This window comes from Aphis gossypii, chromosome 1, assembly GCF_020184175.1.
Source record: "Aphis gossypii isolate Hap1 chromosome 1, ASM2018417v2, whole genome shotgun sequence".
Lineage (NCBI taxonomy): Eukaryota > Metazoa > Arthropoda > Insecta > Hemiptera > Aphididae > Aphis > Aphis gossypii.
In genome coordinates, this window is record NC_065530.1 from 59,676,962 (window position 1) to 59,703,342 (window position 26,381).

Consider the following 26,381-nt stretch of genomic DNA (forward strand, 5'->3'; position numbering starts at 1 on the left):
GTGGCAACATATTTTTGCCGCCCCTACCCCCTCTAATATAAAAAATAAAAAAATAATTGTATAGCTATGCAAATCAATTAGAAATTATTCAAATTATTTTTTTTATGTCATTTTCAATATTTAGGATTTTCAATAGATTTAATCTTTCCTCTTTTATATTTGATTGTAAATATAATTTTACACCTTTTAGAGTTGAAAAAGACCATTCAATATTTGGTTGATACCTAAAATTATGAAATTTAAATTACAAATATACTAGTTGTATAGTGTTCAAACGAGCATAGCTGTTTTCGACCAAAATTAAAATACTCTTTCCTTTTTGGAAAAATTTATATGGTATATGTAAACAAATAAAATAATTGCTGCTGTACAATTTTATATAAGTTGCATAAATGTCGCAAAATATTATAAAGATCATATTTTTTAAAACATAAGAATATTAATATATTAGCATTATTTTTATGTTAATATGCCACAATATCATATAAAAAATTTAAAAAATAGTTTAAAATTTAATTTTAGGTTTTTAATTATTGGTTTACAATTGCATCTGGGGAATTATTATTTGTAAAACTACAGTTATTTATAAAACAATATTAATAATACACACAATAAATGCAAGTCAAATTCAAATTTCTTGGTACTATTCATTACAAAAATATTTACAATAATAATATCTTGTATCATTTGACAAAATTGCCTGTTATTATTATTATATTTAATATACATATTGTGACATTAATATAAAAATAATGTTGGTATAGTCTTAAATCTTAAATAATTTTTTATATTTTATTTTATAATATTTCATGCAACTGAGATTATTTTTTAAAAATTACATAATTATTTAATTGCCATGATGTTGCAAAAATTTTTGTTTTGGTCATAAAGGGAATCAGCCTTTTTTAAATTCGGTCGAAAACTGTCTCGTCCTTTTAGATATTATTCATTATTATTATTTTTTAATAAATATGTACAAAAACTACCGTCCTTGTAAATCTGCTGCCGGGGGCAATTGCCCTCTTAAGTGCGCCACTGACCAAGATATTATTCAGAACTAGATACAACAAGGTTGTAGGGGTTTGACCACGTACCGTGGTACAACAGGCGGTTATCCTGTCATTCCTGGTGATATTTTCTTGTTAGCATTCTGCATTACTAGCTCCGTCTTAGTGAATACTTTTGGAACTAGATCATCACATCTATATTCTATACTGAGTGCGCCGAAAGAGCACAATTCGGGCCGCGCATCCTGCTATTGAAACCGGTTTCTCACGGCAGAGTGACTTGGGGATGTGCAGAAAATCCGATTTTGGTCGCCGCCGATTTCCGCTCTCATGGCGTACGCAGTATAGTTTCATAAGTATCCACTAAAACTGTGCTAGTAATGCTAAAAGGAAAATATCCTCCGAGCTCATTTCAAATACATTTCGTAACCACAGTTCACAATATTCGTCTCGTGTCCAGTCGGCAGTCCTGTTGGCCTGTACCACGACTATCTAATCGTATACAGAGTCTAAAATATCGATTGGGAATACTAGCAATTGATGTCTAATGAACGAGAGGGAATTACAAGTAGCGATTCTGTGCGGAAAAATTAAGTTGGTATGTATAATTATGCTATCGTTTTTTTTTGTACCCACTAATTTTAAATGGCTAGTAACGATTTTAGTTCAATAAAACACATTTTAAAAAGATTGGTAACACTGAATTGAGAAAAGAATTTGGTTATGGCCGTCATTGAGTATTGCTGTCTGTTGATTACGTACTACTTTTTTAGTTTTTATGCACCTATGATTTGTAGACTATTCAAACTAATCGTATTTTATTCCTAAAAGCCATGACTGTTGGTTTGGTTTAAATTTCAGATCAATATAAGAAATCTAGGAAAGAGAACTTAGGAATTTTTTTCTATACATTTGTTTCTGGAGTTTTATTAGTAAAAAACCGACGAGTATTTTATTAAAACAAGAGGTTTGTTTCAAGTGTTCCAACACTTGGTCAAACTATCATAGAACTGTCAGGAACATGCGCAGTAGAATTTTTTCGTTCCAACTCACCTGAAATGCAAACTCAAACTATCAGATAGTTGTTCCAACACGTTATTAGACCAGTTTTATGATTGGTTATTGACGGTCAAAATGATCCGGTGATTCTAACCGGACTGGAAGTCTGAGAGACTGTTAGCGTTATCATACATTTATCTATTATATTTTGCAATTGTGAACAGCACGATTTAAGATTATCTTTAATCGTGATGGACGGTCAGAAACGTGTTCCGACAGTGGTCAAAATCCACGATCAGTCCACATTAAAGCATGCGCTATAAATCAATCATGGATCAAGTTAACAACTAATCCAAAATTCCGTGTTGGAACAAACCTAATGTTATACTTATACAGTTATACTACTAGGTAACCTAGCGCTATGTGTGTTTTTATTTGAATATTCCAAATTAAGAATTAAATTGCCGCCAATTATATTTATCAAAGAGGTTGCACTTTTGTTTACCACGGTAACAACGTGTTGCTGACTAATCGGTATCGTGGTTCGCCGGTGTGCGCCGCTACTGCTGCGGATATTCCAGCGGCCATTTTTTTTGTTTACGAGACGCTATCTCAACCCATGTCTCTAGCGTCTTCTCAGTTCTCATCCTTCAACTCCGTTCTCGTTCCTATTTTTAGACGCGTACATTTTTACTTAAAAAATTATTTTGTATTATTATATAGTGTCGTTTCATCGTTTAGCAAATATTTAGGCGTGTTAGTATTAATATTTTTTGTAAGCGAACGTATCGCACGCATCAGGAATGGCCGACAATCAGCAACAAAACGGCTCGCAACAGTTTGAAAACGCCGCCGACGCGCAGCAGCAACAACAACACCTAAATGGCACCTCTGAAAATTCCACAACAAACAATGATTCTGGACAATTTGAATGCGTCCGGGACGATGACAGGTTAGATGAAATTGCCGTTTGAATAGGTCCCTTTAATTTTAAAAGAAAACATTCAGCGTGTGCGGTCCGCCGCCAACGCGGAACCGTCGGGTACAATGTTCTATCGATATGTTTTCCCAGTTTGTCTGATAATTGTTCACATTCCATCATTTTTCTACGGTTCTTTCTTCTGGGTTTTGATCTTGACTCTGTTCTTCGGGAATTTGGAAAGCAAATATTATTAGGTTAGGATTCGAAATGCGCTACTGAGTTTACCGTTTCAACATGTCCCGTCAGTTTTTATTAAATTACAAACTAATTCTATTGTTTCTTCATTGCTCCAACGTTATTTTGTATCGCGTTAATTATTTTGAACGTTTTTAAAATTAACACTTATATGTTACAGAAAAATATTCGTTGGAGGGCTCAAAGGAGAAACTACCGAAAGTAAGTTTTTATAAACACTTGTTGGTAGTTTCCAAAAATCATAACCGATTATTTTTTTTGTATGTTTTAGAAGATTTAAGTGAACACTTTGGTCAATTTGGTGAAATTGAAAATATTAATGTCAAAGTAGATGCTGCCACTGGTCGAGCGAGAGGGTTCGCTTTTATAGTATACAAGACAATGGAAGGCCTAGACAATGTTAGTATACTGTTTTGTTTTATTATTTTAGTTCTTATATTTTAACATACATTTTGGGATACATGCTTGTAATATACTTGGCCAATAAATTAGATGATGTCATTTATTAAGGGGCTTTGTAGGCAATTTTATGTTCAGTATGTACTTGTGTAGAGAGTACATATTTTAATATTAATGTGTGAATAGTATTCACTTACATGTAAGTTGGCATTTATTCATCTTTTGTTTTGTGCATGATCAAAATATTTACATACTTTTCACACAGCAAACATATAGATGAAGTAATAGTTCAATGTGATAAAGACTCAAAAAATACATGCATCATGATTCACATTCTAATGAGTTTTTTTTAACAATTTTACTATTACTTTATCCAAAGAAATTAATAAGAAAAATATGTTTTTTTTATTGCAAAAATATAGGAAATAATTTCAATCTTGTTAAATTTTATCTATTATTGATAATTTTTATCAGTAAATTTAGTTGATTGTTTTTTCTTAACTTAAAATTATATTTCTATATTATCCAACTATTTGTTTGATTGTCAATTAATTCAACTTCCTTAAACACATTAAGTAAGTACAAGGTCTTTATACAGACTTTATATACTGTTATAAGTTAACAATTGTTTGTTATCAAAATGTTTAAATAGTGATGTAATCAATAAAATTCTACAATGTCAGTTAACTATGAATCAATATTACAAAAATATTAATACTTGAAATTGATATTATACATCATTGTTTTATAATACAATGAGTATTAATATTTTTAATTATATTAGTTATAAATGAAAAGTTAAAACCCTTAATCTAATATAAATTATGTAGGTAATATTCTAATTTTAGTTTCTTTTAAAGTAGTTTTGATAATGAATTATATTAATTATATTTAAATTTGTTATTACAATGATATACAGGTAGCAAGTGTATTTTAACTTTGTATATGTTATAAATAATTTTTGATAATACTATTTTTTTTTATAAAGGCCTTGGCGTGCACTAATCATGTAATCAATGACAAGAAAATTGACCCCAAAAAAGCTAAAGCACGACATGTTAAATTATTTGTTGGAGGATTGTCTCCTGAATTAACTGATGATGACATCAAAGATTATTTCAAACGTTATGCACCTCTAGTAAATGCAGAGATGCCATTTGATAAAGTTAAAAACCAACGAAAAGGTTTTTGCTTTGTTACGTTTGATTGCATGCAGGCAGTTACTGAAATATTAAAAACGCCAAAACATGTGATTAATGGCAAACAAGTAATTAATTTATACATACAGTTCTCAGACAATTTTTATACCTTATAAATATGTATTAGGTTGATGTAAAAAAAGCAGCTTTAAAAGTAGAGCCTTATGGAATGATGCCTGGTGCTTCAGGACCTATGAGAGGTATGCGAGGGAATGTTAGGGGTCGAGGAGGTAGAGGAGGTAATTATACATTATTATTTATTGCTTTATACTATTAATTTGTATATAATAATATTTTATTGTTATATTACACTTAATATTTTTAACAGGTTTTCTACCTCAATCTGGATACGCCCCCGGTGCTCCTGGTTACGGCTATGGAGGTAAATGTATTTTCTGTCAACAGTATACAGTAGAAATCAATTATAACGGCACTATTAATTAAGTTGCTACTGATCAAATGTCCCTTTATATTTTTCTAACATTAACTTGTGCAATATGTCTTCATAAAGCAAGAATTACTAAAATGATGTTATCGGGGGCGATCCACTAGGTCAGATTATAACACCGGTTATAACAAATTTTCCCAGTCAATTGAAAGTCATTATAGCCACTTTCTACTGTTATTACAAAATACAAATATAAAAATCAATCAATTATTTTTTAATTTATGTTCATTCTTTCAGGATATGATTATTATAATCAATATACAGGATACAGTCCTGATTACAGTTATAGTTATGGTTATCCAAGTTATGGTGCTGGTGCTGGAGCAGGTTAGTATTATTATTTTTATTATTTAATTATGTATTTTATAATTATTTGTTTTAGATTACCAGTATGGAGGCTATGAACCACCTGCACCACGTGGTGTCCATGGAAATCGTGGAGGAAAAGGTAAACCCTAAATATTGATTGCATTCCAAAATAATTGAACATAGTGTAAAATAAAAGTATTATATTTCCTTTTTGAATTAATAATTTTATTTTGACATTTGTTTTGTTATTTTTATTATTAGTAATTCTTATTTTACAATTATCCACTCCCTGTATTTATTTCATTTAAATACAATTTATTTTATTTATTTAATAAGAGTTATTTTTTGAATAATTTAGCTATTATATTTTTAATACTATAAATACATATTAATGTTTACAGGGAGTGGGGAATTACTTGGGATGACTTCAAAAACATGAATTTCTTGAAGTAAAAATAATTTTTTTTTTTTTGTTCAATATAATACAATTATATATCAAATTACATTTTTATTTTAGAAACATAAACTATAATATTATCAGATTATTATTTAAATATAATATACGTTTGCTCTCACATTAATTACAACAAACCTAACATTAATATATGGTAATTTGCCATGTTGTTATAATATGTATCTGTTGAACAAAGAAAACTCATAATCCTATTGACACAGTTGCTCTTAAATTTGTGCTGAATATTTCAAGGCAAATCTACTCAGACAATAATTGATTTCATTTAGGTATCTCAACACGCTAAAATTTGTTCATGGTTAATTCAAATAGTTATTTGAAATAATTATTACTATTTAATCTAATGGAATTAATCTTGATTCTTAATTAAATGAAAACCATAATTATTTAAAATGTATTGAACCTACTTTTAATTTTAAAAAAATTGTATTTTATCATGATAAAGTATTGATCAAAAACTGATAAAAGTTAAATTTGGTAATGAGTAAAATGTATCTTAGTATTAGTATTTTATAAACATATTTATGGGTTATAGATCTATTAGAATGAAAAGATATGTTTTAGTTCAATTTTTTTACAAATATTGTAGTATTGAAGTAATGTTTTGAAGATTTTCATGTGCTAGAGATATTATGTGTATTTGATAATAAGAATATGGTTGTTGGATTTCACTAGATTTTCCTCAAAGGAAACCTGTCAAGACGTCAGCTTAAACACCTATCGCTGAGCCATTTACACAGTCATCGTATGCCATACTGTTTTGCGTGAGCAGTATTGTTGATTTCGTTTTGCTTATGTACAATAATATATAAATAAAAAGTTAAATAAAAAAAAAAAAATTATAAAAATTGGATCCTTTGGCTAAAGTGTACAAATACTTGGGCTTAACGTCTATCAGGGTCTAACATATAATGATGTGTATGTATTGTATGTACATAATAGAATGCCTACAACTTGATGTATATCTCAATTTTTTTTTTTGTGTAATTTTTTTTATTTATTTATATTTTGTACTTTTTTTTTAATACAAAATAAGTCCATAGACATATATTTTCAATAGGGTGTGCACATGTTTTTTCCTTCCTTAAACTTTTTATGAACAGTTTATATTTATTGCTGTGCATTTGAAGAAGGTTGAATGAATTAACATTAGATTATAATGTTTCAATTTTTGGCAGGATTATTACACTACTAATATACTTAAAAAAAAAAAAAAAAATTAATTAAAAAAACATAAAAACAAATAAATTCAATTGTGTAATTTTTACATTTAATTATATCATGGATTTAACTTACAAAAGTTTGCGATCATTAGACTTTACAATAAATAAACCTTATACGCTAAAATATAAATATGTATTTATTGTTTAACTAGCAGTCCTGTTTCCATATTTTCTTTTTGAATTTTAATATTTCCTGTTATGCATTAATTCATTGATAAAACTAAATTTATCAAAAAAGGTTTTTATTATGAGTTTGTAAAATCAAATTTATTAGCGAGAAAAATTATTTAAAATTATATTGATTAGACATTATCACATCTATTTAAGAAAACTGATTGAATAATCAGATATTTTTACTGGAGTTGTCAATATTATAAGATATTTTTAACTATTAAGATAAACGTGTAAATATTTGTAACTTTATTAGGCATTTAAATTATACATAACATGTACAAATTGTATATAAGGTAATATGGGTTCCAATCTATGTGGTGAAGTGTTAAATACTTGTACTAAATTAAAATTCTATTGTTCAAAGCTACAAACTGCATAATACTGGGAAGCATAATATAATATATTGTAGTATTAAATAAAGACTATTCAACAGGATTTGCTTTAAATACTAAACCTATATCATAGTCTATCTACATATACTTAAGTATAGTGTATAATAACATGTACAAATATAATATAGTCGTCGTGTATCAGGTCTAAAATATAAGAAGAAGCCTAAATGATTTAGGTATTAAATGTTGAAGAAAAATATAACTAAAACAAGTTATGAAAACCTACTCTAAAAACAAATATTTAAACTAACCTAAAGATCGCGGGTGAGGCTTTAAAACTACTGCTTGTTTTATTTTAAAGTATATTTGTATAAGTGTACCACTGTAAAAATCAAACCACATATCTTTAGCTTCTCTTAATGATTTATTATGTTGATAGATTTTAGGTTTTTGATGAGGAGTTTTTTTTTAATTGTGTAAATATTTGGTACTGTTCTGTATTCTGTTAAATACTTTAATGCTCCCTAAATAAGAAATGCCTCAATTTTCTAAGAGCTTTTTGTGATTTTTAAGGGTTAAAATATTGTTTGGTTATTTTCGGTTATCCTTTAGATCGTATTATATATGTACCGACTACCACTGGTCTAATTCCGTTATCTATAGTCTATTCGCCGTAAGTTAACCCACTTCACGAATGCATACTGGGTCGGTGGTAATCGGCAATGCTCGTCGTGGTTACAGAATATTAATGGGCATACAGAATCACGATGGGATTCGTGATTCTGCGCGACTGCGACCGGTTTTCGTCTAGCGAGTGGTCCAACTCGCGGCGAATAGACTACATAATATTCACGTTGACGACCGCCTTCTTTAGTCGATCGCGACTACTTAACCAAATAACTATTATTTAATAATTATTACCAACCGCTGTTAGCAAAATTATGGAAATCGTTTTTAAGGGGATTGGTGACGGTGATTTCCTGTCTTTGTCTAACACAAGCGCAACATAAGAATTCAGACGTGTTTTTTGTCCAAAGTACCGATTGATACAGTAAAGCGATAAGAATTCTGAAAACAGATTTGAATTCGTCGTCAAGTCTACTTGAGAACGGCCAGTCCACATTTTTGATATTATCTGCCAAAATCTTAAAATCATTATATTACAAACGAGTAATTAAAAAATTGTCATATTTTAATATAAAAAAAATGTGGACTGGCCGTTCTCAAGTAGACTTGACGACGAATTCAAATCTGTTTTCAGAATTCTTATCGCTTTACTGTATTAATCGGTACGTTGGACAAAAAACACGTCTGAATTCTTATGTTGCGCGTGTGTTAGACAAAGACATGCAATCATCGTCACCAATCCCCTTAACTCTGTGACCACTGATTAATCCGTGCTTGTGATCTACCTTATAGGTGGTGTGGCATAGCAAACCGAGAGATTTTTTCGTTTTGATTGTTCGTTCGAGCGCAGAGAGAGTGACAACGCTGGCCACTTATTCTCAGACAGTTGTTTGTTTAAATTTATATGGTATCAAAAAAGCACGATGATGATTTTAATAAATTTAAACTTATTCACAATATTAGTCATACCCATAAACGTATAATATACAAAATTGTGAAATCATAATATCTATATATGTAAAAAAACATGAATTTTGAAATTGTTTTCGGGATCAGTTAGTCGTTGCCCGTTGGTCAGTACAAAATTCGTCAAAAAATTGTTGTGACTGTTCCTTTTATACGATGCATTTACGCCCCACTTTTCTGCAATTCTTGCTTCTGATTTTATTTCATTGACCCAATTTCTCAAATTTTCTAAGTTGTATAATGAATTATTAAGTAGGTACCTAGTTCACTTGCTTTTTTGATATCCATATAAATGTTTTGTAAACTTTTTGAAACAATATCAATCATATTAAATATTTTATTTTGTATTATTACACTTAGAATAAATTCAAAAGTTTACATGTAATTTTTCAATGCATTTTTGCTTCATTACGTTCACCTTCTGATTCACTCGTAAGTATTATACGGCTTTACGCATCTGTATATTGAAAATAAATAGCAAATAATGCGTCATGTCGAGAAGACCAGTAGAATCTAGTTGGACAAAGCCGTTTTAAGTAGATATATTTCTCTTGACTCTTTTACTATTACTACTTCTATTATTATGACTCGACATTGGATTAATACTTAAAAGAAGATCCCACCTATTTATACTTGAACTAAACAATGTATGAAGTTGTTGTAGGTATATTATCAAAAAATATCTGAATCGGTTGAATACAAACTGCATCTTTATTCTTTAAGTAGGTACTATATTTAAATCGTGAGCGGCAAAATTAACATAAACAACATTCGATTCTCTTCCACAAATTCGTCTTTGCAAGCCATTATATACGCCAATCATTACGCTTGCCCCGTCGTATCATATACATCTACAATTAATAATTTTGTATATGTTATTTACTTTAAAAGAGTTCATTATTGCATTTTCTATTCCTTATTAGCGCTCTGCAGGTTTGTTATGTTGATGAATCCCAGAAAACTTTCGTTAGGTAATGTTCAAATTACAAGAAATAGGTACCATTTGAAGCCAATTCCTCCGTCACATATCGAATAACTATATATTATGCTAAGTCGATCCTGCTTAGTAATATCTTGCGTAATATCGCAAGTAATCGAAAAAAGAGTATTTTATTAATTCCAAAATCATATGATTTTTTACTGAAGACGACAATAACCCAATAAGTTCGTTTTGGATTTTAGGACTTAAATATTTGATTTTTAAATTGTTATTTTTATCAATTAGTTTTGATAAAATTGGATCATAGTTATTTAAAAGTTCCACAATTGACAAATAATTACCGTTACTAGTTTATCCAATTATTTCCCGATGACCTCGAAAAGAATTATTAGACGATGCTAATGTAAATATTATATCAATAAGTCTTTTAAGTATTTGTTTCCAAAAATTAACACTTTCTTTAAAATCATTATTCTACAACAACTAACAAGTCAATATTTTATTTAGCTTCCATTGACTATACATAGTACACACATACATTAGACTGTGCGATATTTTATAATCTTTAATTTTTTTTTAAAGTCCCTGCCAGTGGTATAATTTGGAATTGGTTCTGGAGTCGGATTGAGATATAAGTCTATACTATTATTCTAATGGGGCTATATCCCCCCTCCCCCTTGACCATATTAAATTCCATAAATCATAATATTATATTAATTTATTATTATAAATTAAATCTTATATAGGTTTAAATGGTACAATAATGGTTTTTAAAAACAATATAAAGTAAACAATTAAATTAAATTAAATATAGGTATTATAAGTCAATTTTTCTTTTTGTCTTTTTCTCCAAAAAAAAAGCGTCTGGGGGATATATCCCCCATAATTACGCCATTGGTCCCTGCTAATCACAAATTCAGTCTTTCCAAATAAATAAATTATTTTCTAAAAAACTATGTATAATTGTATAATATATATATAATATATCACAACGTTTAAGAATTATATTAATCACTATTTGTTTTCCCTATATTATATGTTTTTTCACGAACCCTTACCCTAACATATTTTTATTTTTTTAAATCTTACTTATGATCGATTTCAGGATTCACAACAGTGAACAGTTATAACATGACATAACATAATAAAATATTATACCTATATATTACCTATACATATTGATCAATGACAATACATTAGTTGGTATACGATTTGTAGATTTCGACCGGATTCCAGGCAGACATCTACTTGCAGATACATATGTTAGTCGTATCGCTGGTCTGATATAATGAGCTGGTATGATAAATGTGGTTATGTCCTGGACGCGGATACCCACGTGAACATTACCGAATGTAAGCTGATCATAAACTTCGTTCTTTGTATCTCCTCGGTTCATCACCATACTAGCTGCAGTAACAATAACCTACCTATCTGAGCGGTTACGCTCAGAAACTAGTGCCAAATCTTCACTTTCGACGAACTGTTTTCAGTGCTGGTAAGTCACATTTGTAGGGTTAGGAGAAAGTTAAAATAGTTGAATGTTTGTTTAAATTTTCAGGATGAAAAATATTGTCCTTATATAATATAAGGCATAATAGTTGTATGGTAATATAGCGCAACAGCCAACAATCGTTTAATAGATATATAATTCACAAAAAGCTGAAATCACTATTACGATTAGAAATAAAAATCAAAAACAAGTTTTTTTGAGCGTTTTATAATTAAATTCAATGCTAATGACTAGGGATGAGATGATAAAAAGTTATAGACTAGCATATTTTTGTACATGCCTTTTATTTAGCCTAGCTAGGTGAGCTATAAATTCATTTCATAGCTTAGCGAGTTGATTTTTGTTGCTTTTTTGCATTTTTGGGTAAATTTTTTATAATACGTATCGTATAATTCGTTTATTATCGAACATTATTCTTAAATAAAATATTTTAATAAAATATTATACTTAAATTGAAATATAATATAATAGAATAATATTTACCCAGAATTTATGGTAATTTTTGTCTTATCTGAGCTTACCTTTAATGCGATTATTTTTCTTTTCACAACCGACATAGATAAAATTTATTTTGATTTAGTGCACCGTCGTATATATTTATCGCTATTTCGTGCGTTCGTCAAATATTGAAATAATATATATTAGTATAGCACTTATCAAGACCCTTTGACTTATCAGATTTTGACGTCATTTATAGTATATGATATTATTATAAATAAAAATATTTAACTATTTAAATATGTATAGTGAGTCACATTAATAAAAAATTGTATGTATATTTTCGTTTTTTTTTTTGTGCATATTTACGAGTAGGTACTTGCATTTTTTGTCAATTTTTCCTCCTAATGACTATAGCGTAAAAGTGTTCAAGTGCTCATACAAACTTCTGTTCTGACAGTGATTGTATAGTGGTGTTTTATTGGTTACATTATTTATACCAATATAATATTTTTATATTTCATATGAGTAATATGCATTATTTTAATACTTATATTATATTGTTAGGAATTGTATTATATTTTTTAAAAAGTTCATAACAAACTGTACACTTATACTTACTATACAGGGTGATTCTTTTATCAATGTATCAAAATACTCAAAAAATTATTCTGCTTTAGAATATGAAATTAAAAATCTATGTTGTCATTCAAAAAAGTAAAAACTTAAAAAATTATAAGGATAAAAAATATTTAAAAATATAATTTTTTTATAAAAACGTTGTTTTTTAACAATTAGAAACTATTTAAAAAAATATTTTCAAAAACATGAATACTTTTAGAAATAATGAGTGTTGTTTGATAAAAAAATCACCCTGTATAGTATATACTATATATTATACTTTCAATATTTTGAAATATTTTTCTTCTTATCGAGGGATAATTAATTGAAAGTTTGATGGATTTATTTATACAAATATAATTCATGATTTACGTGCAAATGGTGGTTGCATTTTTTATTCAAAATAAATTATTTGTGAAAATTAGGCCACGTAGTACGTGGCTCCTCAATTAGATTGAATTGTAAATGTTACTTGTTAGCTATATGTGCAATTAGCTACGTAAATATAAAGATTAGGTTAAACTAAAAATTAGAATTTGATTGTCATTGTATATGACTTAATCCGGTATAACTGCATATCCTTGTCCTGTTCCTTTTATATTATATATAATCTATGACGATTAAAAAAAAAAATTGTACCTCAAATGTTAACACTCTTATTAAAAACTCTACAAGTACTTATTATTTTTACTTATATTAATCTTAATTGTATTCATACTTTTAAGTTATTTATATATTTTCATAACTAAATTAAAAGGTAAAAAATTTAATTGATAATTATACGTAGTAAGTAAAAACTTTAATAATAGTGATAATACTTTACTAATATTTTATCATTATTAATTATTATAAATAATTCGTATAATAAATATTTTGATTTTTTAAATGATCAAAATCAAAGTGAAAACGATTAAAATATGTGATGATTATTAAATTAACAAATGTTATACATGGTATCTATACCAGCTATGCCTACGCACTTCTGCAGGTATTCCCATATTCAAAAAGTGGGATCACAATAAGGACAGATATTTGTAGTGAAACGTAATCGTGGTCGCTGAATGGTCTGTCAGTAGCGGATCCTGAAGTCACCCAAAGGGGGGGGGGGTGGGAGAGGGGATTTTTATAAATGAAATATCGGCTTTCAGTGAGTTCCAGTCCAATATTATAATTTATAATATAAAAATTAAAAAATACAGCCCGAGGAGGGGGCGATCGCTCCATCGCCTCCCCTGGTATCCGCCACTGTTGTCTGTTATTTTATTATAACCACAGAATAGATTAAAAGAAAATAATTAATAATTAATAGATTATTTTATGTTATAATAATATTGTTATTCGTTATGAATGGAAACGTGTTCATCACGGCCGAGGAAAAAGACGTGGAAGACTTTCCTGCAAGCCATTTTCCTCTGTCCATGGATTTTAAAAGGGATACCCCGAGTGCTTCCAGTTTTTAATTTTCACCCTTTTCATATAATCTTAGTGTGTCCGTCGTCTTATCGACGGATTTATGGATTATTTAATAGAAAATTATATAGATTCTGAAGCAAAAATGCATATCAACACTAAAATAGCAATGCGATTGGTCATACAAATGTTAAGAAAACTAAAGATATTAATCAATTTAAAAGTAATAAAATATCAAGTCTGGATTTCATCATAAGAATGTTAGCATTTAGAACATAACAAGAACGTACTTAACTCATTTCATAATGACGTATATTAATATTATTAATGTATTCTTAAGTAGGTAGGTATGAGTTTTTAAAGATTTCTGGACTGCAATATCTACTCATCCAATATGCTAATACCTTTGTACCGTAATGTAGTGGTAGTAGGAGTGCAATGAGTGCATTAAGGATGTTTAAAAATTCGAGTTTTAAGTAGATGGGCAGATGGGCTAACACAAAGATTTTGTTTCGGCAAACGGTATTAAATTTTCAAATATTTGTTGTGTATAAAATATGTATGCATACAAATGTATTTGTGTATACATAATATTAATCAATGCAGTTTACAGTAGGTGCCAAATTTGAATTTTATTTAAACTTGACATTCACTCGATCTACAAAAAATATAGTTGTAGACTGTACGGCTTTATACCGTGTATAAACTTACTATACGGCAGGGTCCATATCAATCGCTTAGCACTAGGTACAGAGGCGCAACACAACGTACGCCTAAAGATTTTTTAAGTACGGTTACATAATAATCGGCGTTTAGATTTGACCGTGTCTAGCAATTCTACACAAACGATCAGAACCACCATTTTTGTCATGATTTTCGACTAAAGTAATGGACCGCACTAAGTTTTGATTTTAGGTTTCATCACTATACAACAATATTCGGCATCGAGAAGTCGAGTCCTGTCAGTTGACTGCAGCTCATAAAATGTACACGTCTCGAAGTCACATCAAAATCCACTTGGTGTAAATGAAGACGTCATTATGATAACACCATGGTTATAATTGGTTGATTATACAAACAATAACTCGATGAATAAGTAGGTATGCTTAAATAATTGTGAGACGGAAAATATTATAAACAGTAGCCGACTTCTCGCAGATAATATTAACTAACTTACCTACATAATAATATATATATATATATGTTTTTTTATTAAATATTATTTAATAATGTTATGGCCGTGTAAGGATAGTTATAGTAGTTATACTAATACAATATTGTATCGCTATAATTATATTTAAGGACTCTGGCCTCACCCATAACATGCTTTAATTATGATTATGAGTAGGTACAAATCATATAATTATAGATGCACATTAGCTGGTGTCGAAATTAAAATGATAGAAACATTAGAAACGCTTTGAGGAAATATCAACACAAAAATAGTACCTATAAGTAACATAAAAGTACAAGTATTTAACATAATATTAGGGACTCAACTCTAGAAATTGTGGTGACGCTCTGTTCAATTATCTTCAGACGATGTATTTTATTCATTCTTCAGAGATTAATGATATCGTTGATACCTAAACAGGTATTAAATTAACTAAGAAAAAGTTTAGTAATAAAATAAAAAATTGGTAACATTAAGTAGTGTCAATGCAAATTAAGACAACAATTTAATCAACAAAATATTTTTATTAATAACACAATAGGTAAATATTAATATTCTAATTAAAATTTGAAAGGAAATAATATTGGAATTAAATTAATAAGGTTGACTTAAAAATAACAAATAACTAAAATAAAACATAGATTAGGTACATAAACTTAATAAAATTGTAAATAATAGGTATTTAAAATTAACTGTATTCAAATAATCCAAAAATTAACAAATTGCAACAAATAATGTGGTTTGAAAAAAAATACTGTTGGATATGGTTCATTTGAGCCATGCAAGAAACATATTTTATTAGGTTGACTTGTCCCAAAATATAAGCACCAAACTCAAATTAAAATGTCCATCATTAAATCAGGTACAGATTTGGTTAAAGAAATAACAAACAAACAAATGATATGACCATTGACAAGTACATGTTGATGTGATATGTTATTAAAATATTATCTGATATTAATGATGAAGTTTTCATTTTTTAAGATTTATAAATTTTTAAGTATATACATTTAAACCAAACATTAGGTAAACATTATTAAACACGAAAATAAACACATAGATTTTATAGAACCCGTTTTTTAAACTCTAACAGATATATCTGCGAGTAAAAATGAAAAGAAAAAAAACATGAACATTTAAAATTTTAAATGAAAAGCATAAATGAATATTATATTAATATTCACATTTGAGCTTATTAAAATATATTTTTTTTACAAAGGAGAAATGTAAAAGGATAATATAAAATTTTGTAACAATTGTTTAGACTTGTTGTAGACGAACCATAATCATAATTTGGTTAATTCATTTTTTCAATAATTATGGTTATTATTTTTTGGTGATATAATTATATCACTATACTATGATCTTAGTTTGGTTAATAAGAGTCCCACAACCTTTAAAGAAAAAAATATATAAATAGGATATACTTTCCCACAAGTTTTGAAATCATTTCTTGCACAATAAAGAATAATAATGTAACTTTTAAAGTTAGTATAATAAATATCACTTGAAGCTAGCAGAAAATGCTTGTTGAGTAGGCATTAGTACATCATTAGAATCAAAGAATGCATTCTGTTTTCCACCTAAAATACATAATACATTAAACAAATACTAGATAGTATACTAATTGGAATAATGTCTGATAACCATTTCCCATCGTTAATCAATAACATTTTTAATAAGTTTAACTGGATTTTCAAAACAATTAAATTTGTTTATGATTAATAGAGGTAAATACTAAGTAATAACTAATTACTTATAAATATAAACATAAATTTAACTGAATGGTATTTCATTAAATGTAATCAAATGTTGTTTTTTAAAACCATGTCAATTGTATTTACCGAGACTATTGTTGTTATTAGCCATTTGGTTCATAGACATTGAAATTGAATTCGGAGATTTACTACCAGGTGATAATAAATTATCCAAGTCTATATTTAGGCCTTTTACTCCACTCCATGTGCTGCCCAGCTACAAAATAAAAATGTTCATAAAATACATAATTTATTTATTTTGGTAACCAAAGTTTAAAATCCAAGAAAAATATTTTATTTATGTTTGAATGACTTTCAATAGAACAAATATTTAAAAATCACATGATTAAAATTACATTTAACCATGTTTTATTACTTAACTAATCATAAGAAATGCCACAGATAATTAAGTCATTATTTTCAAAATTAATTTTAATAAACCATTTCTAGATTTTATTAGTTAATATAACATTAACCTAAATTACCTGTAATTTATTTATGTTTCCTGAAGATTGATTTTCTGTATTACTATTCTGAGCAAATGTTACCGGTTGAATCATTTGATTCAGTGGTAAGGAAGACCCTGCAAATCGTAAAGGTCTTGTTTATACACAAAATCAATAACATAACAAAGGAATATAAAGATAAATAAATAATGCAAAATTAAACTTAAAATAAATTATTATTTTTAATCCATATTAAATTAAAAACAAACAATATTTTTTCTTTAATTAGAATATACAAATTTTATGGAATTTAAATATAATTATCATCATGAAAACATATTTTGATCACCAACAGTATTTCTATAAAGTAACAAAACTTGAATGGCAAACTGTCTTGCTTCTTGATTTACTTCATTATCAACTTTATTCATTACTCCTTCAGATGTGACAACATTTTCCAACCACATTACAAATTCAACTAATGAGCTTCCCAAATCAACTAATCTAGATTTAGGCACAGACAACAAGACGGCAGCTAAACAGCCCATAACAGCAATTCTTATTTTAACATCTTTATGAAATCTTAATGACCATGTCCATTCTAAAAGCTCTACACCCATACGAGTTGCGTGTGTAGAATTTATTGCACAGCATAAGATAACTGATAAAGAATTTAATAAATGTATACCAAGAATGTTTAACTGTTTAGCATTGTCAGTTTGTTGAGAAACAATTGGTTCAATTAAATTCCCACGAATAAGAGGGAAGAAAAATGCATCAGCTATAGATACAAAACGATTACTTTGACATTTTATAGGTTTTCTAGGATTGGAAATTATTCTAGTCTTTAACTGAACTCTTTTTTTGATAATATCTTCCCAGTACTTTGAAGTATTCACTTCTGTGACTTGTTCTTCTTGTTTTTCTTCAGCCTTTTGGAAGCCTGATAATTCTTTAGCAGCACCAGTTAGTACATTTAGTATTAAAATACGATGAGAAATTGCATATTTACCGATAGATTCATAAAAAAGATGACAAAGGTGTTTAGCACAATCATAAGGAAAAATAGTTACTACAGCAATAGCAGATTGATATCGTAGGCTCTCAAAATCGTCTTTGTAAAATTGTCGTTCCATGCCTATTAATAAGGTCAACAGCTCAATGGCAAATGAGACATCGTCATTAGGTAACTGCGATTTAATAAGACTTTCAGATGCTTCTAAACTACCAAGCCATACCTTACAATCTTTTTGTTCATTTAAACCATCAATAAGATCACGTACATATTTAGGTCTATTTTTGACATCCATTTCAACATCATTAGATAAATCAAAAGGCTCAAATTCATCATCATCGCTATCTAAAATATTTTCAATTGTATTGTTTGTGTTCTTGGTCTCCACTACTTTTTTATGAAGTGTAATTGCTGTATTGGAACATGGAGTTTTAATAATATTCGAATCTTCAAAAAAGTTATTTAACATTTTAAAAGCATCATTAAATACTAATTTGTTGCTATTTTTAAAATTTTTTAATTCGTTTAATGATTTTACTATTAATTTAGATTCATCCTGTAATTTGTCATACTCAAAATTTAAGGTAGGTGCACCTTCTTTTTCATTGCACTTTACAATACCAATAATTATCTCTGCTACTATCATTCCTATGGTTCGGACTTTTTCTTCTGAACTCTCCAGATGAATTGGAATACCTTCAAAGAGTTTAATCTCAACATTATTTTTAAACTCATCATCCAAAGTTATATTAGATAGACATACTGAACCAATAATAATAAGTTTTGATAAGTAGTAATGTTGTTCAAAAGGCGTATGATACAATGCACTTTTATCCCCCCAAATTTGAATAAGTTCTAAGATTATGGTACTTAATATATTAGAATTAGAATCTTTTTGAACTAAGTATAAGTAATTCATTAGATTTAATGCTATATTGTCATCTTCATGATAAAAAAGAAATATCATTTTTTTGCATAAAGTATAATTCCAGTTAGGCACATCAATCACTGCATTTGAAATAAGATGATGTAATGAATCAGATGTTGATAATTTACGACAAAACAAATAACCAAGTCTATCAACTGCTCGTCGGTCAACTTCTGAAAGAATATTTCTTATAATAACAGCATAGTTTTCATCTAAACACCAACATTCTAAAATTTTCAAAGAAGTAGAAAAATCATTTTGAAGATGAGAAGCAATAGTTTTGCCAAAAATTATTGAAAGTGGCGTTGTATTAGGTTTTTTTTTTTCCAAAATATAATATTGGCTCAATTGGTCAATGACAAACAATACATGATTCATTATTCTGTTTGAAAATTCTACAGGTGTAAACAATTTAGGTATATTTTGACCAACTTTATTAGCTATTCTATGTGGCAATGACAATATAAATTCAATAATTACCATAAAACGATTATGGTTAGAATTTAAAGTTTCAATAATTAATGAAGATTTTATAAAATCACTTGTTAATATTGAACTGATTAATTCTATAGCATTATCAGTTTTAAGAGATAATGCATTTGTAGTGATATAGTTCAATAAAATATGTAGTGATATGTCTAACATTTCTAAAGTACCACCGTCCGGGGCAAATATTGGTGAAATCAAATCGATATAATCAACAAAATTAATTTTTTCTAAAATTATTTCAAGTATTTGGCTGTATACTTTGATAACTTGAGAATAGTTTGGGTAACAATCAAGTTTCATAAATTTTTGTGGAGTCATTGGACCTGGCAAATATTCAATAAATTCTTGCAAAATTCTTTTAATATCTGAATCTGAACGTTGGTGAATGGATTCTAGAAGTGTCTTCAACATCATTCCAGTTGCTGAAAAGTTACAATAAAAAAATCCAGTTTTCTAACCTTATCTATATAAAATATTAAAGAAACCAACTTCTACTAAAATTATAAAGCGCAATTAAACTGTACCAATATAATTAATTGATTGAAATAGCTAATAATGTCTGTAAATTATGAATAATATTAAAATAGGCATATTACCTGTGTTATCTAAAGCGTCAAAATTCAAATCTAACAAGTTACGGCTTGTTCCATTTGTAGATGTCTGTGGTAACGATGTTAAGAGATCAGAATTAGAAATGATTTTTTGGTTAGCTAAAAAAACATTAATTTTGATTATATTATAGATGGTATTTATTAGAAATTGAATAGGAAAAAAAACTTACATAAATTGGTTGAATTGCTGTTTAAAGTCATAGACTGAGTAAATGCTGAACTAAAATCAGCAAACTCATCATTGCTGGTACTGAAACAAGGAAAAATTACATTTTATGAAAATTATGTACTATATTAGATTTTGAATATTTAGTAGCAAGTATTTGCATAGTTATTTTTAGTAATGTAGAATAATTTAAGGAAATAAATTACAATTTCATAATATCATGAAATCAAATATTATTTTTACTTGTTTACAGTAAATGGTTTTTGATGTTTTACTAGTTAACATAAATGTTTTTATATTCTATTTAACTTAAAAGCACACCGCTTTTCGCATGCACAAATAATTATTGATTGATCACCAAGATTAATTAGTCGGAAATTATTGTTAAAATTGCTTTACATGCATACACTGTCATCTGTTACCTATAAATGATAGTAGGGACAGTATGCACGAACATAACATGTTTTTTTGTCTGCCCCCCCCTTCCCCATCCTAGTGTACTATAGGAACTATTTCAATAAAAATGTAAATTTGGAAGAAAAAAGTACTTTATTGTCATAATGACATATTTTTTTAAAATTAGTGAAACCTGTTAACAACTTATTAACCTATATTGCATATTTGAAGTATGTTTATAATTGAATTGTGCAAACTTTTGTCTTCAGCTTATGTTTTCAATATAATTACATAGAGTAAAAACTATTTTAAAATCACATGGGAATTTTTATGTTTAATACTTAGAATGTTATTGATATAGAAAAATAATTAAATACTTTTAAGTAGTATAATTTTCAAACCCAATTTATAAATTGTAAGTATCAAATTAGGTAAAAATTACCTATTTTTTTCAACTGCAATGTCAGTACTAGGAGCAGCACTAAAAACCGCATTAAAATCTCCAAAATCATTTGATTGCTTATTGCTGTTGCCTACAATATTTAATAAATCAACAGAACTTGTTTCTGTATCTAAAGGATTATTGGTAGCTACTGGAGAGTTGATCACAGTTTGTGTTTTGCCATAATGTGCTGCTGCACCCAAATCAATGCGTTTAATAGGTGTTCTATGTTTAGCTGGACTTTGAATTTTGGTAGGTGACATACTACGATCTTTATAAGCTTCTGCAGAAGGTTTATGTGGCAAATCAAGTTCTGGTTCTGAATCCACTATATCATTTTCATCGCTAAAAACACATCAAATAAAAATGCATAAGTTAATATATTAATCAGTCACCAAAATATTATAATTTAACAATTTATATAGATACCTAACTATATTTTATTTAAGTTAATGAGGAACCTTGAGCTTTTTACATAGGATCGTGGCTTTACTAGAAACGGTTAACACTAGGTTGGGGACAGATGGCTGACCATTGTCAGATAAAATCTAATGGCTACCAAGGTTCCATCTTAATGTGAATAAAGTATAATATATCTAACCTACATTTTTTTATAGATATTTATATATATATTTACCTGTTATTAGGTGATTCTTCAAAACCAAGTGTACTACTACTTTTTTTGTCACTAAATTCATTACCGTCCTTTTTCCATCTAGGTGCTTCATCCCACTTTTCAATTCCTAATTAATAAAATATTCACTGTAAAAAAGGAATTCACAACTTATGACATTTCACATTACCTGCTCCTTTGTAACCCATGGCTTCACTAGATAGTCCAATATATTTGTCTTTGTTTTTTTTAGCTTTTTTTCTTTCTTCTCGCAACTTATCATCATCTTGTACAAAATCAATCAGCTCCCTCACTTTATGCCTAAAATTAATGAATTAAAATATATTAAAATTGTATTTTATTTAGCTTAATTTAAATTGTAAGACAATATTTTATACCTTATATTGATTCCTTGATCTTTACCAAATTCATCAACATAAGAATAGTTTTCTAATCCTCTTAAATCATAAATATGTTCACGTGCTGATGTAACGACTCTTTCAGATCCGTTCTTAACTAAATAATTTAACAATAATAGACTCTGAAAAAAATATTATAAATTATTATATTATATCATAAATAAGTAAAACATTATTTTAATAAATACTAAATAACTTAAATTGGATATGAAGATAATGTAAATTTAGATTGTTTTAAAGTTATTATAAGACCATGCAATTATTACCAATAGATATATGTAGTTTTAAATATATTTTGTAATATATATTCTATAAGAAAAATTATAGATAATCCATGTTGAATACTTATAATAAATTTAATAATGAGTTTTCCCGATAATGAAGTTAAAAATGAGGTATAATAATGTATAATTATCTTAAACCTAATTAAAAAGTTAATAACATAAATTAATTTAATTAGAATCGAAATCATGGAGTTCAATAGAATGATAAATGAATAGTAAAAAAATATGTAAATATCTAATCCTCATATATATACATATACAAATGATTTACTTGACTATCTTATTAACATCACTCACCTTATAAGTCCTTCGCCAGTTTTTCTTGTTTTCGTGTAACATTCGTTTCCATAACATTCCCATAACTTCAGGGAAATGCTCAAACATAAATGTTGCTTGTGCTACTTCTTGCATTAAGTTACCTGTAAATTGAAAATACAAAGATTACAAAGACTGATATACCAAATACATAAAATAATAAGACTAAAATTACAGTAATGGTACTTTTAAAATTAAACCCAGCTTAGACATCAGATTTAAACTGAAAAGCTGAGTATATACTAAATTAAATTTTTGTAGAATTGTAGAATATAACCTTAGGTGTATTATTTATTTCCTATCTATAAGCAGTATAAACAATTGATCCATAATCTTATCTCGGTAAAAAGTGAACGCAATAATTTAATTATGATTATTTGTTTTAGATATTTTAGGTAGAACAATAAAAAAAAAAACCAAAAATCTCAATAAATGTACAAAGCAACAAAACATATACTGAAGGACTATTTTACCTGTTGGACCCCAGGCTTCATCGTTAGTGGCTTCTCTAACTTTAGCTTCGATTTCTGTATAGTTGAGAACTACGTTGGTCCTATAAATATAAAACATATATATGTTAATTCACTAACCATTAGTAACGACGGTAATCAATCAGTGGATGGGAAAGGATTAGATTGTGGCACGTTATCGTTTGTGTTTACTGTTCAGTACTCACACTTTGTCGGCGAGTTCTCGTACTTTCCACATTTTGTGTTAGTGGCGAGTGTGGAATGTCGAGGTTGTACCTGCAGAGATTGACTATTCGGTAGAGGAAACCAACGGGAAACCAATTGACAAAAACCTTTCGTCCGTTGCCAACTACCATACGCGGCTATCGACAACACATCGCCGTCGTTGAATTATAATTGTCGGCTGTACGTGACACACGCGAAGGTGTTCATGCGGCAGTGGCGGAGAGGGCGTCGTATACAGCAGTTGTGTTACAACAACAATAATAATATAATAATATTATTATTTATTACGAATTAAAAACCAGACGCACGACACCGACGAGAAGTGTAGAGCGGGCGACGGCTACGACGGTGATGACGACGTTTCGACCGGACCCGTTGAAAAATTGTTTTTGCAGACCTTTCTCGGACTATCGAGTCGGACGACGGTCGACGATTTTCGTATCGTTTCAACGGGTGGGCCACGACGTCAGTGCCTACCTGTTCGGCACGATTCGTCGGACTCTAAGCGACGGTGGCGGCGGCGGAGAGAGAGCGTACAAAAGACGCGGAACGCTATCGGTACAACAACACACTCGCAGGTCGCCGTCGTAATCACTATTAAACTATTGTCATTATAGTACGGCCATACGCGTTCCTTGCTTCTAATATCAACTGCTTCGATATAATAATAATGAATGCGTGTAAATAAGTGATATTATTATTGTTGTGTTGTCGTAGCGCGCGTGACGTCGCGGCCGACGCTGGATGGCGCCACCGTCGAGTAGTGCACCGAAAATATTATAATAAAATTCCCTCGCGATTTTCACCTTTAAAATTGAATAATATTGCGGGCGACGGTGCGGCACGCAGTTTGATATGGGATCCTGCTGCAGCGATATAGTATTGAACACTGTTTAGGTACTGTTCAAATATTATCAATTTCGTTACCTGTAATTTCCAAATCGCTTACTCAACTGTCGACACTCGTTACTAGAAATTAGATCGCCGACAGTCGAGGCAGTCGAGTTATATTGCTGCGGATACAGGTCGTATTTATTGAGTATATTATGTATATATTACGCCGCGTATACGGTGTATACCTACTATCTAGTGCCTATAAATTATATATAGGTAATAGTTGTGCGTACGATGTTACGAAAGATCGACCGCGGATTTTTATGTAGCGGCGATTGGGAGTGGGATGACTTTCACGCGTTATGTTTCATTCCCTTCTGATACAGACCCAGTTAATAAGTCTGTGACTTGTCCGGTGCTATTAAGCGTATATCGTCCACTCTCGATGTAACCGCGATTATCGATGTAGATATTGTACCGAACTACCGAAGAGTGACCGACTGCGCTTGTCGTAGAAGTATTTGCTACAGATTATTACCTATGTGTCCCGTGTAGTGTAAACAGCGCCCGAATAGCCGACTACGAAGGACGTATTACGAGAGAGTACGACAAGTACGTATTTAGGGCTGGCGAGACCTGAAATACCATCGTAATGTTTGTAGGAATTAAGGGACGGCAACATAATTATTACTGTTCCGCACAAGTCAAGGCCACAGCCGTTGTCATTGTCTAGGGGTCGACAACCCTCGGCCCGTGTAACGATTTTATGCACCCCGCGATTATAATATTTATATATTTTTTATTTTTTCATGATTATTAAAACTTTGTTAATATATACCACGTTAAATTAATATTTCAAACTGTAATGAAACTTAAATAAATTAAATTTCATGTAACTATAAACTTTGTTTAAAATTAAACTGTAAATAAAATAAGGCGTATCATCCTATGGCCCGTGAAAATTTATTTTTTATTTTTTGGCCATTATGACAGCAAAAACACTGCTTATTCCTGTCATTGTCAACCAAAAGACTTAAAGGCATGGGTATTGTTTATCGTATTCCAAGTTTTGATGCTGTTTTTAAAAAATGGTTTTTTTTCAATATTGAAAGAGATGTAGTTAATTTCTCAAAGAATGACAATAATATACTAGATATTTATTGCACTTAAAAGACAAAATACAAAATAATTATTTAAAATTAAATTTAAATTTATTTATAAAAGTATTTATATAGTTAATAATATTGTGCGAATTTGTCTTTATTATAAGGACAAATTAGAAATAAACAAAATGTACTCGTATAAATGAGTTGTAACATTTTTTACACAGAAAAAATATGAAGATGAATAAGTCCTGTTCCCTCAAAAATTAGGTCTAAGTTACGACAGTTACGTCTATGATTAATATACTTGCATGGTTTTGTTTTAGATTTTAGTAATTTCCTATTGTTAATAATCCAAATAAATATTTTAGATACATAAGTCCTAAGATAGACCTATAACTTCAGAGTGTTGATAGTATGTATAATATACGGTATATCGTTAA

General features: G+C 28.9%; 3 protein-coding genes across 5 annotated transcripts in view; 2 read left to right on the forward strand and 1 right to left on the reverse strand.

Moving 5' to 3' along the window:
* LOC114122032 (high mobility group protein B2-like) overlaps positions 1-26,381 on the forward strand; it is a 189,845-nt gene that overhangs the window by 84,508 nt on the left and 78,956 nt on the right. The gene's annotated exons all lie outside the window — the stretch shown is intronic.
* LOC114125681 (RNA-binding protein squid-like) lies at positions 2,593-7,067 on the forward strand. Of its 3 annotated transcripts, XM_050197812.1 has the most exons (9): positions 2,594-2,958; positions 3,344-3,384; positions 3,455-3,582; positions 4,571-4,849; positions 4,909-5,020; positions 5,110-5,163; positions 5,467-5,556; positions 5,612-5,677; positions 6,686-7,067. In XM_050197812.1, exons 1-9 carry the CDS (start codon positions 2,810-2,812, stop codon positions 6,721-6,723), a joined length of 957 nt encoding a protein of 318 aa, XP_050053769.1. In that variant the 5' UTR covers positions 2,594-2,809; the 3' UTR covers positions 6,724-7,067. The 3 variants fall into 3 exon arrangements, with proteins under 3 accessions (XP_050053771.1, XP_050053769.1, XP_050053770.1); XM_050197813.1 differs by lacking the exon at positions 5,110-5,163; XM_050197814.1 differs by lacking the exons at positions 5,110-5,163; positions 6,686-7,067 and having other exon boundaries at positions 2,593-2,958; positions 5,612-5,774.
* On the reverse strand, positions 17,846-25,635 carry LOC114122042 (telomere length regulation protein TEL2 homolog). Its single transcript, XM_027984596.2, has 10 exons — positions 23,983-25,635; positions 23,780-23,859; positions 23,289-23,410; positions 22,687-22,829; positions 22,479-22,609; positions 22,313-22,418; positions 21,676-22,020; positions 20,842-20,921; positions 20,657-20,770; positions 17,846-20,482 (listed from the first exon to the last, which is right to left on the reverse strand). Exons 1-10 carry the CDS (start codon positions 24,012-24,014, stop codon positions 17,955-17,957), a joined length of 3,681 nt encoding a protein of 1,226 aa, XP_027840397.2. The 5' UTR covers positions 24,015-25,635; the 3' UTR covers positions 17,846-17,954.